The following is a 17,014-nucleotide window of genomic DNA, read 5'->3' as shown; positions in this document are numbered from 1 at the left end:
AAAGGAGGCAAAGAGAAAAGTAGCACACAGTGGAGATGCACATAAGGACTCACTCATGTCAAACACATCTCTGTGAGCGTTGCCATTGGCTGCAGCTGCCGGGGGGCGGGGTTTATCCACATTGACGTATGAGGGGTCGTCAAATAGGTCCCGCCCTCCTTCCTTTGCTCCCACTGAAACAACCAATCAGAAGAGTTCAATCACGATGCCGTTATCACCAGGAACATTTAGGGCAGCATATCTGTTTTGTATGTGGATGTTCAGTGATAAAGGGGGAAAGCTATATGGTGGAACCCTGCAGTGTTTTCAGCCCTTTAAAGCTTGCCTCAAGAAAATAAAATTCAGTTTGGGGGGGAAAAGGACACAAAATGTTGTTTTAATGTATGTTGGAAGTGGTTAGGCTAAGAAGCATATGGACAGCTTTACTGTGTCTGTGAGTGCCCTACTTTTACACTGAACACAAATCTCTGCTCGAGGTATGTGTGTGTATATGTATGTGTATGTATATGTGTGTATTTTAAGGCTATTTCACAGTGCAGTTTCTGGTTCACTGAAGATTAAGGCTTTGGATGGAGAAGAACCCTATACGCTTCAGGGTGTATTATAACGGCAGCACTGACCTGACGTAGCACACACACCCACACACACACACACACACACACACACACACACACACACACACACACACACACACACACACTCACACAGCTAAAGAATATATGAGGTCATACAATACAATGACTCAGAGGGAGAGGAAATTAGTCACATTAAGTATGTGTGAGGGATTCGTCTTACCTGGAATAGGGGGTAGCGGCTGTTTGTGAATGTCATTCTGACCAGGCTGTCCATAGGGCTGCAAACACAAAAAAATACCAGTCAATACACACACACGCGCACACACACACACACACATACACACACGCCTGAATAAAATCACAGACACACATACATTCCATTTAAGAGACAAACACAATGAACAAATAGACAAAGTGCTCTGAGCAAAGCCAGTGAGAATGACAGTGAGCATGACTAAGTTAGTGATGTCACAAAGGGTCATATAATCTGTCCCCTCTCTTCTACATCTTGAACAACATGTTAGTGAAAAAAGTAAATCCCCTGGTTGCATAAGTGTGCACATCCCACAACAAAAATGTTGCTGAATGACCTTTTGCTTGGATTACAGCAGTAATTTCATAACTAGCACACTGTCGCCTCTATCCAGTACATTGCCCCTGTCCCCACTGAAGAGAAGCAGTCCCACAGCATGATGCTGCAGCTACTATGCTTGACATTAGTTACTCTATACTTCAGTAATGGGCTCTGTTGGCTTTTTGAGATTTTTTTTTTCAGAATTAAGGCCAAAACATCAAACTATTGCCTCATCAGAACATAATATACTTTATTACAAGGTTTTGGGAGATTGAATGCGTCTTCTTGCTAAATGTATACCGGCTTGCATGTTCATTTTTCAAGAAATAGATTTTGTCTCACCACCCTACCCCAGAGCATAGACCTGTGGAGAATATGCGCAAATTATGGTTTTAATATGCAGGGTATGCCTCATTCTTGCCAGCCATTTCTACAGCTCCTTTAAGGTTACTGATGAGCTTTTTCCTTGCCCTCTTCAACTGATGTCAGATGATGGCAAATTACTTTGTACATGATTTGGAAGGTGATCAGATAAATGTTAACACAATTACAACCGCTACTTTAAAGTGTGTTTACACTTATATAACAAGGCATTTTTGTTTTACTTAAATATTGTTGGTTACATCGTCTTATTAAAAGTTAAAAGCTCTGACATGATTTGTCTTTATTTCAGCCTTTAAATAAATTACTTTTGATATCCACTGCACATGAAGGAGTCCCATAATGTTGCCAAATGACAATCCCCACCCCACAAAGCGACAATCTATTTTGGCGAAAGGTGTAGGGAAAATGTTATATTTAGGTCAGGGTTAGAATTGGGGCAAGGAGTTTAGAGTTAGGTTTAAGAGTTGGGGGATTATGGCTAGGCTTAAGGTTAGAATAAATACAATATTGACAAGGAATAATGTTTTTGGTCCGCAGAAGAATAGTTAAATTTGTGCATGTGTGTCTCACCAGTGTAGCCCCAGGACGAGCCCTCATATCCACCAGTCCCCCAGGAGGAGGCTGTTTCCCGGGGAAGTTATTATAGTATGGAACCTCTACAGAGGGCGGGGCTCCCTCATCATCTTCTTCCTCCCACGCTGAACCGTCAAAAGGAGCCATCCTGAGAAAAGGGAATAGAGGTTGGGAGTGAGATATGCACAGGCGCAAACAAACAGATTATGAAACAGACTGATTTTAGGAATGAAAGTGAGGAGGAAAAAAGGTAACACACCTGTCATGTGGAGTGACCAGTTTGGGGGGGTTCTTCAGGTACTGTTTGAAGCGCAGTTCGAAAGCCTGTCCAATTGTACTGATGACTTCTTGGGCCAAGCCCTCTGAACACTCCAGGATATGACATGCTGGGCAGACATAAAGCAGGAAGTGGAGGGTGAAAAAGAGAACTCATATTGTTCACAGTATGGTAGATTAATTGGATGCAAAATATACTGAAGGGATGACATTGAGTCTCACCTCTCTGGTTGACTGGATCTTTGGCAACATACGCTACATACTCAGCTGTGTCCTGAGAGAGAGAGAGAAAAAAAGAGAGAGAGAGATGGAAAGAGAGAAAAAGGGGAAGGAGGATGCATAAGTAGTAAGAGAGAAACAGATTTTTAGTCAAAGGAGCTTTTAACACACAGTGACCTAGAAGAGAGAAAGATTAGAGGAAGAGACAGATCAGTAGATGGATGATATGAAGGAGGAGGTAGAGACAGATCAGTAGATGGATGATATGAAGGAGGAGGTACAGACACAGCAGTAGATGGATGATATGAAGGAGGAGGTAGAGACACAGCAGTAGATGGATGATATGAAGGAGGTGGTAGAGACACAGCAGTAGATGGATGATATGAAGGAGGAGGTAGAGACACAGCAGTAGATGGATGATATGAAGGAGGTAGAGACACAGCAGTAGATGGATGATATGAAGGAGGAGGTAGAGACACAGCAGTAGATGGATGATATGAAGGAGGTAGAGACACAGCAGTAGATGGATGATATGAAGTAGGTAGAGACACAGCAGTAAATGGATGATATGAAAGAGGAGGTAGAGACACAGCAGTAGATGGATGATAGGAAGGAGGAGGTTGAGACACAGCAGTAGATGGATGATACAGAGTACGAGGTTGAAACAGCTGTAGATGGATGATACAGAGGATGAGGTTGAAACAGCTGTAGATGGATGATACAAAGGATGAAGTAGAAGCACTAAGCAGTAGACGGGTGATAGGAAGGAGGAGGTAGAGACAGAGCAGTAGATGGATGATAGGAAGGAGGAGGTAGAGACACAGCAGTAGATGGATGATATGAAGGAGGTGGTAGAGACACAGCAGTAGACGGATGATATGAAGGAGGTAGAGACACAGCAGTAGATGGATGATATGAAGGAGGAGGTAGAGACACAGCAGTAGATGGATGATATGAAGGATGTAGAGACACAGCAGTAGATGGATGATACAGAGGATGAGGTTGAAAAAGCTGTAGATGGATGATACAGAGGATGAGGTAGAAGCACTGAGCAGTAAATGGATGAGGTAGGAGCACAGAGCATTCGATTGATGATATAGAGAGATAGACAGAGCAGTAAAGGGATGATATAGGGGATGAGGTAGAAACAGAGCAGTAGATGAATGATATAGAGGAGGATGTAGAAGCACAAAGCTATAGATGGATGATAAAGAGGACGAGGTAAGACACAGAGCCGTAGATGGATATAGATGAAGAAGGGGATGAAGCACATGCACGGAGCAGTAGATGGATGATAAAAAAAACAAGGTAGAGGCACAGAGCACTAAACAGATGATGTAGAGGCAGGACAGAATAAGATGAAATGAGAGGGGTTTATATGACTCACTGGGTCTCCTCCAGAAGCGAATGAAATGGACTGCATGTGATGATTGGCGATTATCTGTGAAAAGAGAATTAAGAGAGAAATAAAGAGAGACAGAGGTAGATAAAAAGAAGCATAGAGAGATTTGAGCATGATAGTGTGATGAAGGAAGAGAAGATGGAGATGATAGATGGAGAAAGAAAAATGGGGGGGGGGGGGGGGGGGTGAAAGAGCGGGTGAGATCATGTTTCTCCATTCAGCAGCATTAGTTGGTTTAACTGACAGTGAGATGTTATCCAGGAACCTAACTGTGATAGGTGGTTTTAACACAGTTTTAACAGGCTGTAATAACAAAGCCACACAGACAAATATCAACACAAACAAACAAACAAACACAAACACACATGCCTGCGCCCTAAACTTGGTGTGTCACCTGTTTGCAGTCGGAGGCCAGGAGGTTGAGGCTGCTGGTTGAGACAGTCAGGCTGATTGTCATCCCGGCAAACTGCAGGTTACTCTTCCCCAAAATGGAGGACATACAGCGGGACGTCGGCTGGACAGGGACATGCAGGAAGGGAGAAGGACAGTTTTAAACTGAAGAGCAAAAGGAAAAAGGTTTTACCCTGCAAATTAAAGCTTTAAAAAGTATAACAAATGTTTGTGCGTGTCCCAGTGTGTGTGTGTGTGTGTGGGAGGGAGTGAGGGAGGGAGTGAGGGAGGGAGTGAGGGAGGGTGGGGAAAAACAGCTGCTGGATGCAAATTATCCTGTCAGACTGCTTGGCTCGGGAACACAACCAAGGCCACTATGACCAACCCTCACTGGATAACCAACCCTCACTTAGAGTAATATTTACTCTAAAAGTCTTCAAAGAGTATTTAAGTCTCCAATGTTCTCCAATATCTCAACTATTCCCAAAGAGTGTCTGATAATCCAACAGTCTTAGTTTTAACTTAGTTTTGCGTGGCCAGGTGGTCTTTAACCAAGCACACTGGATATAGCCACCGGATTCATGTCCTGTTTAGGTGAATGCTTGTAGTTTTACAATAATGCTCTCCCATATTTATGTCTTGCATGCAGACTAAGCTGTGGAGCCTGGTCAATTCAGGTTGTTGCTTAGTTTGGGCACACACAACCTAGTCACATGTCTCCGATACTCAAGGAACAATTAGCAAGACAGAGAGAGAGAGAGAATGAGAGAGAGAGGCAGAGACAGGGAGGTGGGTGTGTATGTGTTTGAGAAAGAATAAAAGAGACAAAGACAAGGTGTGAGTGAGAGAGAGAGGGAAAGAAAAAGAGAGTTAAGTAGCCACTGACCACAGACTGGACCAATCCAGCTAAATCCAGCTCTTATCCATGCCTCCCTGACCACAGCCCTCCATTTAACAGTTAAATAACTAATGCTGTTTGTGAGTGTCCACACGTGACTATTCTAAGACAGAGACAAAGAGTGGATTTATAGTGGTGTTATAGTGTTTTGGTGCTGTGGTGTTATCGATTGTATTAAAGCTGTTGTAGTGTTGAAATGTTGTGGTAGTACAGTGTTTTAATTGTGTTAAAGTGTTGTGGTGTTGTAGTGTTGCAGTGTCATGGTTGTAGTGTTGTATTGTTATAATAATGTAGTTTTATGGTGTTGTAGTTTTATGGTGTTGCAGTGTGGCTGTTTAATGGTGTTGTAGTTTTATGGTGTTGTAATGTTGCTGTTTGATGGTGTTGTAGTTTTATGGTGTTACAGTGTTGCTGTTTAATGGTGTTGTAGTTTTATGGTGTTGCAGTGTTGCTGTTTAATGGTGTTGTAGTTTTATGGTGTTGCAGTGTTGTAGTTTAATGGTGTTGTAGTTCTGTACTGCTGTAGTTTTATGGCATTGTAGTATTGTATTTTTATGGTGTTGTAATTATATGATGTTGTAGTGTTATACTGTTTTAGTTTGATGATCTTGTAGTGTTATACTGTTTTAGTTTGATGATGTTGTAGTGTTATACTGTTTTAGTTTGATGATGTTGTAGTGTTATACTGTTTTAGTTTGATGATGTTGTAGTATTATACTGTTTTAGTTTGATGATGTTGTAGTGTTATACTGTTTTAGTTTGATGATGTTGTAGTGTTATACTGCTATGGTTTTATGATGTCGTGTTGTACAATATGGGTATACCTTTCTTCTGCGTTGGGCTCCTTTGGCTCCAGGCACCGCCTCACACACCACTGAGATAGCCTCTCTGAAATAAAGAAAAATGTGGAATAAACAGTTTCCTGGATTCACATTTGTGCAAAAGTTTTCATGAAATCTTGCAACATGTGAGAGACTTAATTGTATTGGCAACAATACTTCTTGCCATGGAGAAAAATATCTACACAGAAACCAGAGAGAAACCACTGGGATTCCAGACAATTAAATAGGTTGTGGGAGCGGTAGGCACAAATGCACACACACACACACACACACACACTACTGTGACACCTATAAAGTCCTTTCAGATATCTGGGACTATGTTGTGCAAGTTTTAATGTACAGACACTGGCAAGTTTTTATGTACAGAATTAAATAGTGTTTCCATCACATTTGCTTCACTTTTGTCCCCAAACTGTAATTAAAAATGTGTCCACTATGGTGTTGGCTCATGCAGTGAAGGTAGGACACACATTCATCAGAATCACCTATATTATCTAAGTACATATCTATATACCCAGAATTGCGGTAAGAGGTTAAATCACAGTCTTTCAGATTCAATTTGTGGGTATTTAAAGCATGAATCACACAGAAATGAACGCCTTTTACAGAAAGCCAAAAGTCGTTGGACAAATTACACATTATTATAAATAAAGTTGTACTATTTAGTACTTGGTTGCAAATCCTTTACATTTAATGACTCCTGAAGTGTGTGAAACACATACATAACAAGATGCTTAGTTCCTTTCCTGGTAATGCTCTACCAGGCCTGCACTGCAACATCTTTATTTCCTGTTGAAGGGAATTTTTGCTGAGATAAACATCCTCAATTTGATTCAGTTTGAGTGATTGACTTGGCCATTCAAGAACATTCCACTGTGTTTTAGCAAACTGTAACTGGGCTGTTTTTGTTATTGATACCTCCAGTGGTTTTCCTCTTGTGGTAAACCCTGAAGTTATGCTGGTGGAGTCTCCTCTTTATGGCACTCTTCGACACATCCATGCACATATACCCGAGATTGTTCTTCATCTCTTGAAAAGGGGGTTTTCTTCACAATTGCAAAAGCCTTCTTGGTCACCCACTGCAGTGATCTGACATGGTGAACCAGGTTGTTTGCTATTGCAAGGCTCATCAATCTATGAAAGTAATGTAAAATTTTGACAGACCTAATGTCTTGACTATGTCTCTGATATAATCTCATGTTTCAGCGACATGCTGGCCTGTTTTACTGGCATTGGCACTTTGCTCCTCATGTTGAAAGATACAGGCAACCGACTCCGAAAAGCAAATGCCACACATAATCCCCTCTATACCTTTTGTTAGCTCTCTTGTGCCTGAACTAACAATGCAACAACACACACTCGGCCAATTGTCCAATTACTTTTGGTCCCCTGAAATGGGGACACTGTATGAAATGGACTGTAATTCCAATACGGTTCACAGATGTTACAACCCTGAAATTAAAGCTAACAGTCTGCACTGAAACCTCTTAGTGATTGTTCAATTTCAAATCCAACAGGCTGGAGTGCAGAGACAAAAACAACTAACTCTGTGTCACCGTCCAAATACCTAGCATTGCACTGCATGTCCTACACAGTCATTTACAGTTAACATTCAGAGATTTAAGGTGTCAGTGTATATCTAGATCAAGAGCAGTATAGTTCAGTTAACAACTTTTAGGAGGCTTGATGTTTTTGATAACCCTCCAGTTAAACCACATGCTGATGGAGGAGGTGATGATGGATGATGCCCCCGGATCAGGATTCACCGGGTTTTCCTTTTGTTTTTCCAATTGCCTTCTTGTTGACCGCTGTAATGGCGTTCTTACACTGAAGACCGTTTTGTTTGTGGCTGACTATGCATAGCTGGACAGTCGTTTGTGTCAAGGAGACTGAGGACCAACAACAGAACTTTCCCAGAGGCGTTCTTGTCTTCAGGGTGGAGAAGAGAGGTGTGCAGAAGAGAGGTGTGCAGAAGAGAGGTGTGGAGAAGAGAGGTGTGCAGAAGAGAGGTGTGGAGAAGAGAGGTGTGGAGAAGAGAGGTGTGCAGAAGAGAGGTGTGCAGAAGAGAGGTGTGGAGCAGAGAGGTGTGGAGAAGAGAGGTGTGCAGAAGAGAGGTGTGGAGAAGAGAGGTGTGCAGAGCGGCGGCTTGGTTGAGGCGCTACGCAAGTGAGCACAGATCCAGGGTGGTTGAGGTCATGCAGGTACTGCAAAGTGGCAGAAAGTCTGTGCACATAGACACAGGCATTCCCACACATTACCCAGAAAGGAAAATACGAATGACTGATGCATTTCACCAGTGCTTGTGAGAATCATGGCCAAATTAACATATTTTATTTCTGTTTTTTTACATGGGTGAACTTCATAGGGACCTGTGAAGATCTGTCATAAAGGACAGTGGGACAACCGGAAGATTCTCACCTGGTGACCTGAGTTCTGGTGTTGAAGTCCAGTGCCCTCATAGACTGCAGCACCTCCACACAGCCCATATACTGCACAGGAAACAGGGAGACATTAACAGGGTCTTTCTACCGCACAGACGCCGCCACATCAAGCAGCAGTTCTGGCTTTCAGGAGCAGTAGAAAAAGAGACGCGACCTCCACTTCTGGAATATAACAAGCTGACACTGTCTTAACTTGAACAGTGTTTGAACAGTGCAGAGGACACCCCGCCCAAAAATAATAATAACACCACAACAAATTTGTGCCAATACCCTTTTGTGGAAGATCTAGGTCATGCATTTCAATGAAACCGCACTATGGTAGGTAAAACCAAAAACCTCTCGACACAGCCCTCTACTGAACAGGAAACAGGAAACGACCATTACATTTTCTCCAGCACACCCCACTGATCAGAGTGGCGTGTGTATAGACAGATGGATAACCAGTAAATATCTAGACGAACTTCAAGATCATTTCTAGAGAGCGAAAGGTGAATATACCGATACAGGGGATTACAGAAAGAAAGGTGTAACTGCCAAAACAAACAGTCAGGCAGTCAAGTGGAGTGACAAAAACAGAAAGGCAGGCAGAGAGACAGAAACAGACAGGCAGGCAGAGAGACAAAAACAGACAGAAAGGCAGAGAGACAGAAACAGACAGGCAGATAGAGAGAGAGATACAGACAGGCAGACAGTCAGGAAGAGAGGCAGATATAGACAGGCAGACACAGACAGCCTGGCAGGCAGAAACAGGCAGAGACAAAAACAGGCAGGCGGGGAGACAGAAACAGAGAGCCAGCCAGGTAGACAGAAACAGCCAGGCAGGCAGGTAGATAGAAACAGCCAGGCAGCCAGAAACAGCCAGGCAGGCAGGTAGACAGAAAGAACCAGGCAGGTAGTCCAGCCAGGCAGGGTGGCAGACAGAAACAGCCAGGCAGGAGGGCAGACAGAAACAGTCAGGCAGGCAGGCGGCAGACAGAAACAGCCAGGCAGGAGGGCAGACAGAAACAGCCAGGCATGCAGTCCAGCCAGGTCGGACAGACTGACTCTTACTCGGACGGTGTAGGAGACTCCTGTGGTGCTGACCACGCTGTCCGAGTGCAGCCATCCTCTGGTCGGCTTGTTGACGAAGGAGCCGTGGCGTGTCCATTCATCCCCCCCGAGCTGCCCCCCCTCCACCCGCGCCCTCCTGGACGCCCCGCCCAGCCGGTTCATATCCTGCAGAGGAGGACGAGGAGGGGGAGATGGTGCCGTTAGACAGTGAGGGGGGTGAGCAAGGGGAAGTAGGGATCTGGAACTCAAACTGCCCCCCCCTGAGGAATCCACGAGTGCCTGAGTCTGCGGAGGCCTGCTGGGGGCCTTGAGACCTGGTAGCAGGGTGGCAGAAACGCCCAGGCGAAGAGCTCCTATCCTGGGGAAGAAGGAGCAGAGTGTGGTGGGGCTGTTCTCCGCCCGGCGAGGGGAAGAAGGGGGGAGAATGGGGGTGATTGAGGAGGAGGAGAGAGAGGAGGGTAACCCAGGAGGGGTGGCAGGGGTGGCAGGGGTGGAAGAGGGGAGCGAGGAGGGGTTGGAGTTGGCATCATCATTTGAACTGAGAGACTCACTACGAAAGTGAGTGTACTTGGTTTTAGGGAACAACTCCATCACGGATCTGATATAGTCAATGTTGTTTCTGTGATTCTGGGAATTAGTCTGACTAATAACACTGGTTCATTCATTTTCTCTCAGTACTGTCATTTCCAAAAACATGGTCTGGTCTTTCTTTCAAAGTCCGCTGTCTGTCCATCTGGACGGTTTCCTTCCCTCTCTTCATGGTTGGGCAGTGTGACAGACACTGCGCAAGAAATGCCTTTCATCCACAAAACAGAAGAGTGAGGGGGGGGGGGGGGGCGATTGAAGATCAGAGGGTGTAATCTTTCTAAATGTCTAGCCGGAGAAAGATCTGATCCAAAGACATAACAGTTCCATAGAACAGAGTCAAAGGGGCTTGATAAGAGCAAAAATGCCCTTAAAGCACATCAACATGTCAGCTGCTGTTGTATTGCATTGAAGTCCAGCGTCTCATCTTTGAGCACCATGGGGAATTGACATAGAACCGCAGAATGTGACTCTGTATTGACTCACACACACACACAGACACACACAGACACACGCCAGTGGTGTGAGTTACAGCATCAAGGGGCCTTATGTGTCTGTGCATTAGCATGTGTCTGAGCACGAATCCACTGTCCAGCCTGCACTAGCACCAAGTGTGTGCGGGTCTGTGGTGGTGGATGTCAGTGTGTCCGTCTGTACGGTAGATCACTCTGGCAGCTCTTGCCTGACACAGGCCCATAAAAACCCTATTAGCTGCCAACTAGTAGATCAAGCCACACACATAATGCCAACACACACACACACAGAGAGCCGACACAATGAAACAGTACTGGCACAGCTCAATATAGTCAAGTTGTGTAAAGACCTGCACATCTACAGCCAGACATGAAAAGATTCCCTCTATTCCTCCTGCTTTCTACTCCTGGTTCTCCTCAGGATCCAGGCTGCTGGACCAGACCTCTGAGAAACACTTTTTCCTCTACTCATCCACTCCCTCTCTTCCTAACCCCCTCGACTTCTCACCCCCTTGCCCGTCCTCATTCACACCTCCTCACTCTCTCTCTCTCTTTCTCCAGACAGTCTCATGCCCTCTCTGGATGGCCCTGGCTCTCTCCTGCTCCTTTTCCCCCTCCTCCTCTCTCTTCCTCCAGATCACCTCTGGGGCGGTCTCACTCCCTCCCTCTGCACTCCTCTCACCCTTCAGCTTGTCGTCCCCTCTCCTCTCTTGGAATCCCTCTCTCTTCCTCCACACGGTTTTCTGCGCTTCCCTCAGCAGTCTCTGTACCTCCTCCTTCTCCCGTTCTACCACTTCCTGCCGTCTCTTCCAAATGATCTCTCGCTCCCCCTCTCCCCCTCCCTCGTCTCCTCGGCCGTTCTCCAGACTGTCCTGTTCAACAGACCCTCCTATTATTTAAAGATTCTCTTTCAAACACACTCGCTCTCTCCCTCTCTCTCAAACTAAAGCAAGTCTATACTTTGCACAAAGCCTATGCAGGCACCAATAGAAGAAAAAAACATAAGGTAGGCAAAGACCAGATTCTGGGTTCGTCCCTGAAGTGTTTAAAATGGCAACAATACTAGGTGCAGCTGATATGGCTAAAACAGTTGGTGTGTCTTGTAATATGGCTGCCCTGGTTAGAGTAGACCAGATCTGGAGCACCATATAGCATCAGAAATGCTGCGGTCAGAGATGTTGTCTTCGCCTGCTGGTAAAGTGACACTCGCTGAAGTAGTACGGCAGTGATGCAACAAGAAATAATGTAGGTCATAGGCTGATGACCACAGGTGAGATTGCTGTGATAATAACGACACCTGATTGGTCAGAATTTCACTGCCTAGCAAGGGTTCCCTGAATGGTGCTGGAGGCTTATTGGAGGCGATTGTGAACTCAATCACTCGTCACTACACCCAAATCTATCTATCTATCTATCTCTCTCTCTCTCTCTCTCTCTCTCTCTCTCTCTCTCTCACTCACTCTTTCTCACTCTCTCTCTCTCTCTCTCTCTCTCTCTCTCTCGCTCTCTCTCAGTGCCACAGGAAGTCTTGCTGAAAGCAACAAGCAAAGCCAATAGTCAGTTACCTGAGAAAAGAATGTGTATTTCTTGACACAGCAAGACAGTATGGTCAAATACAGGCCCAACTACATACAAAGGATCTGACTGCAGTCTGAATGGCAAAGCACCTAATCTGCATAGTCACACCAAAGAGACAACAGTCGTCTTATATTAACAGTCTTCTAATATAAGCCACAACTACCAAAACTGTACAGTCAGTACCACACCCAGCTCACATGCCAGTGCTGTTCACACACATTTTCTGACCTATAAGGTTTTATTCACTAGAATGTATCCTAGAAAAAGACAAAATATGCAGCGGTTATGATGATTACACAATACAAGAGAAAGTTGACTTTAAACCACCAGGCTCCAACAGTCAAAGACATAGAGACTGAGGGCTAAGAGCTAGCTGTTTGCTTTAGGCTGCCTAGCAACAGACACAGGAACAGTGTCACCCACACCGATCTAGCACCACAGGGTCTGCCTGCTGAGCTTGCCACAGCGCTTGCTAGCCACCTCCACCGGTTTCCTCAGAGACCACAGCACTTTGCATATGGAACGGGATAACCTATTAAGTGTTATGAAATGTCTTAAAACAGCTCATGTCAGGCTATTGACACAGGCTTTACCGGATTTCTAAGATCCTATGACTGTCTTTGCATAACAACACATTTTCAACGATAGTCTATGCAGGAATTGTTTATTTGCCCTAGTTTTGCAGTGCAATCGCAGCAGTACATTTATGAATATAGCCCATGGCATGAAAGGCCAACGTGTCAACATAGATCATTGTATAGAGATGCGTTCAATCACGAAAAGCTAGCAACACTTGCTAACAGTGATGAGAAGCGTCAGCCTGTGAGTTAGCATCCAGAGGGGTTAACACTAATTAAGAGCTATAGTGTCATTAAAGCATGTTTAACGCTTATCTGGTCAGATTTTAGTTCACATTAAATACAACACAGTGTAGGTCAGACAAGTGCACAGCAGATAACACTCTAGATGAGATTTCCTGACCTATAAAACACACACAAAATAGATACACTTTAGCGATTAAGGAACTCACCACTTCACTAACAAACATAACACACCAACAGACTATAATGAATGACAAATTCACATGTATTATCAGTGGAAATAACAAATTATAATCCAGTCAATTCTGACACTGGTTTGGCCTGCTTGGTACGCCACAATGGGAGTTGCCTGTAAATATGGCAAATATGGCACAGAACATGCTAAAGAGAGAGAAAGAAATTGAGGGACATAGCTCATGCTAAACTGACAGACCCTTCACTCATATTTTTATGTACATAAATAAGGCCAGAGGTTCTCCAGTCTAGAATCTGGACTACCTCTTCTGGTCAGTACCAACCCAGGCCATAGAACTAGACAGGCTGACACTTAGGGAACAGCACCAGTGTTGGTAAAAAGAGTCTTTAGAACTTCACACATTGGAACCTGTCTCTGGTTGTGGCGTGCGGCGCCTGCAAGTTGCTATGGCAACAGACATTGCAACAGAGAAGCTTGCTTAGAATTTATATTGAGAAATCCCAACAGCAGCAGAAAAATCTCCAGACAAAGAGATAACGGACCGCTTCCACCAATCAGAGCCCAGCAGCAGCTAGGCAGAGCAGAGCAGGGTCCATTAAAGTATTTTCCATCTAACTGGAGGAACTACAGCCACTCGGACAGCCAGAGACTCCTGGTGGGATCAATACCGCTCAGGAAATGATCAAAGTTTGGCTTGCGTCACGCCAGCCATAAAACCCAATCAATGTTGACATCCCAACCCAGCTGGTCTCACAGACCGTCTATGGCACATGGACTAACACAACAGCAATAGTATTGAAAGGTAATACACTTTCATACAAGATATTCATTGTTATATAAACTAACTTCACTGAGGTCTATAGCTACAGAAGAAAGTCAGTTGCATTAAAACAACCAGAATGTTTTCCTGGACAGTCCTAACTGTCAGGCATGTAGAGCAAGCTATTTCAACTCACACAGTAGATTTTACATTTAACAGTGAGATTATAAAAATACAAATGATCAAACTCTTGGTTTTCTGATTTTGTTTGAATGAATTCCTTGAGAAGTCTTCTTTTCCTTCAACATTAAAAAGAAAGAAATCTATCGGTTGTTCGTAATGTGTGTTAAAAAGCATAGAGGTGATTATCCATAGCCAGGTTGTAATAGACCTCCATATTCACACGGGAAACATCAATGTTTAAACAGCTGCGTCTCAGTCTTCTCTCTAACGCTCTTTCTTTCTGTCCTTCTTTCTCCCTCTCTTTCTCTCTGTCCACTCCCTGAAACGTGTGCTCCTCCTCTGATCCGGTCTTCCGTTCGTTTAAATGACACAGTCACTGCTAGCACCTCGTATCCTCTCCATCTCTCCTGTTAGACCTCCTCCTCTCTACCCTCTCTCAGCGGACTGTGAATCGGCACTACGGCAGGGCTGAACAACGCCACTCCTTCATTGTGTTCCTCCACTCCTCTCGTGTCGGTCTCATCCCCCTTTGCTTACCTTCCAGCTCTGTCTGGGTGAGAGACCAGCGTGATGCCTATACGCCCTCCCTCCCTCCCTCCCTGAGTGACGAGCACGCTGCCCATCCTCCCAGTCTGTCTGTCTGCCGTATTGCCTTTTCATGTACGGCTGCTGCTTTTCCACCTCGCTCACCTCCCCCATACCCCTCCTCCCCTCTCTCCCAATACCCCTCCTCCCCTCTCTCACCTCCCCCATACCCCACCTCTCCTCTCTCACCTCCCTATACCTCTCCTCCGGCATACCCCCCTTTCCCTCTCCCTCATACCCCACCCCACCTCTCCCTTTACAACTTTGCAGTCTAAATCGTTTAACAGTAACAGACAGGTGTATGAGAGTAACTCTCTCTTTCTTTTACACACACACACACACACACACACACACACACACACACACACACACACACACACACACACACACACACACACACACACACTAATGCACACACATTAGGGGAAGGAGAACAGGATGGATGGAGGAGGGGAAGGAGTGATAGAGATAGAAGTGAAACAGCCCATGTGGGCTCTACTCAGACGCTCCTCCCCGCTCATTCCGTTTTGGTAAGCTGAGAAGCAGAGGAAGAGATGAGGGAGGCAGAGAGGAAGGGAAACAAACCGGGGGAGGGAAAGGAGGAGAGAGGGAGGGAGACACACAGAGGAAGAGGGAGAGCAGAGGAGTCTCTTTCCTTCCTGCCTTTTCCTCTTCCTTTCCTCACGCACCCCGCCTCCCTCTTTGTCTCCCTCTGGACAGGCTCAGATGCAGGCTGATTTGAGGGCATTGTGAATAACCTTGATGCATATGACCAAATACGGACAGCCTGCCAGTCAGTCTCTCAAGCAGTTACTGTGGGTGAATGGCTAATCACCCACACAAACAGGACAATAGAATGACAGAAGTAATACACTTTATGTGGCAGTCATAAATACAGCCCCGGAAAAAATTAAGAGACCACTGCACCTTTTTCTTTCCTTTCCAAAAAAGTTGTAAAGGAAAGTTTTGAGTGAGGAACGGAAACGTTTAATTTGCAGTGGTCTCTTAATTTGAACCTTTCTGTTCCTCACTCAAAACCTTCCTTTTCGACTTTTTTGGAAAGGAAAGAAAAAGGTGCAGTGGTCTCTTAATTTTTTCCGGAGCTGTATGTTCTTAAATCAAATAATCAGCGATACCATGTGATACCAACTGTTGAGAACCCAGATTCAACCACCGAATAAGAACTAGAACCACTAGAAAGGGGTCCTACAGAACCAAAACAGAAGCAGCAAGAGGACCAGAAAAATCAGGCCAACATTACAGCCTTTCAAAGCGTTGCCCAGAGTGTGATTTCTGAAGGTGCACCGGTGTTGTGGAATGACAGCCATCACCCCCCGGATAACAGAGGTACACAGTGACTGTTTGTGTTACCCATCCCACACCAGGGCCTTCACCAGCATAACGGCCATTATATTGGCATATGGGTTGCGCTTTCTTGACTGTTAAAAGTGAACTTTGAGAAAGTAAAGCTCTAAATGTCTGACGCACAGTTCAGACAGGGCATTTATGGCGAGTTGAACTAAATAGAAACAAAGAGCAGGCTGACGTGCTTTGCCGGGACGAACCATTTGGCTTTATACAACTGATCTCAACGAACTGTCAACACACACTCCAGACCTTCTCAATGATTTTGGGTTGATTTTAGTTAAAAGCATGTACTAACCCGATTCCAAAAAATTTGGGACACTGTACAAATTGGGAGTAAAAAAGGAATGGAATAATTTACAAATCTCATAAACTTATATTTAATTCACAATTGAATATAGATAACATATTGAATGTTGAAAGTGAGACATTTTGTAATAAATATTGGCTCATTTGGGATTTCATGAGAGCTACACATTCCAAAAAAGTTGGGACAGGTAGCAATAAGAGGCCGGAAAGGTTAAATGTACAGATAAGGAACAACTGGGTGGACCAATTTGCAACTTATTATGTCAATTGGCAACATGATTGGGTATAAAAAGAGCCTCTCAGAGTGGCGGTGTCTCTCAGAAGTCAAGATGGGCAGAGGATCACCAATTCCCCCAATGCTGCGGCGAAAAATATTGGAGCAATATCAGAAAGGAGTTTCTCAGAGAAAAATTGCAAAGAGTTTGCAAAGAGTATCATCTACAGTGCATAATATCATCCAAAGATTCAGAGAATCTGGAACAATCTCTGTGCGTAAGGGTCAAGGCCGGAAAACCATACTGGATGCCCATGATCT

At 44.7% G+C, this 17,014-nt stretch overlaps 1 protein-coding gene across 4 annotated transcripts in view; it reads right to left on the bottom strand.

Moving 5' to 3' along the window:
- shc1 (SHC (Src homology 2 domain containing) transforming protein 1) overlaps positions 1-17,014 on the bottom strand; it is a 31,172-nt gene that overhangs the window by 4,196 nt on the left and 9,962 nt on the right. The window contains exons 2-11 of one of the 4 annotated variants that reach the window (XM_010894428.5): positions 9,625-9,789; positions 8,552-8,622; positions 6,116-6,179; positions 4,398-4,517; positions 3,989-4,042; positions 2,605-2,656; positions 2,366-2,492; positions 2,104-2,254; positions 796-853; positions 54-173 (exon numbers count right to left, since the gene is read on the bottom strand). In XM_010894428.5, the coding sequence (XP_010892730.1) occupies positions 54-173; positions 796-853; positions 2,104-2,254; positions 2,366-2,492; positions 2,605-2,656; positions 3,989-4,042; positions 4,398-4,517; positions 6,116-6,179; positions 8,552-8,622; positions 9,625-9,786 (979 nt within the window). In that variant the 5' untranslated portion in view covers positions 9,787-9,789. Of the gene's footprint in view, positions 1-53; positions 174-795; positions 854-2,103; positions 2,255-2,365; positions 2,493-2,604; positions 2,657-3,988; positions 4,043-4,397; positions 4,518-6,115; positions 6,180-8,551; positions 8,623-9,624; positions 11,295-17,014 lie in introns of those variants that run through there. The other 3 variants (XM_020041094.3, XM_020041095.3, XM_010894430.5) reach the window with 3 other exon arrangements.

The sequence above is a fragment of the Esox lucius genome, chromosome 20, assembly GCF_011004845.1.
Source record: "Esox lucius isolate fEsoLuc1 chromosome 20, fEsoLuc1.pri, whole genome shotgun sequence".
NCBI classification, from domain to species: Eukaryota; Metazoa; Chordata; class Actinopteri; order Esociformes; family Esocidae; genus Esox; species Esox lucius.
The sequence above is the reverse complement of the archived record's forward strand: the minus strand, read 5'-3'. Positions and strand labels throughout refer to the sequence as shown.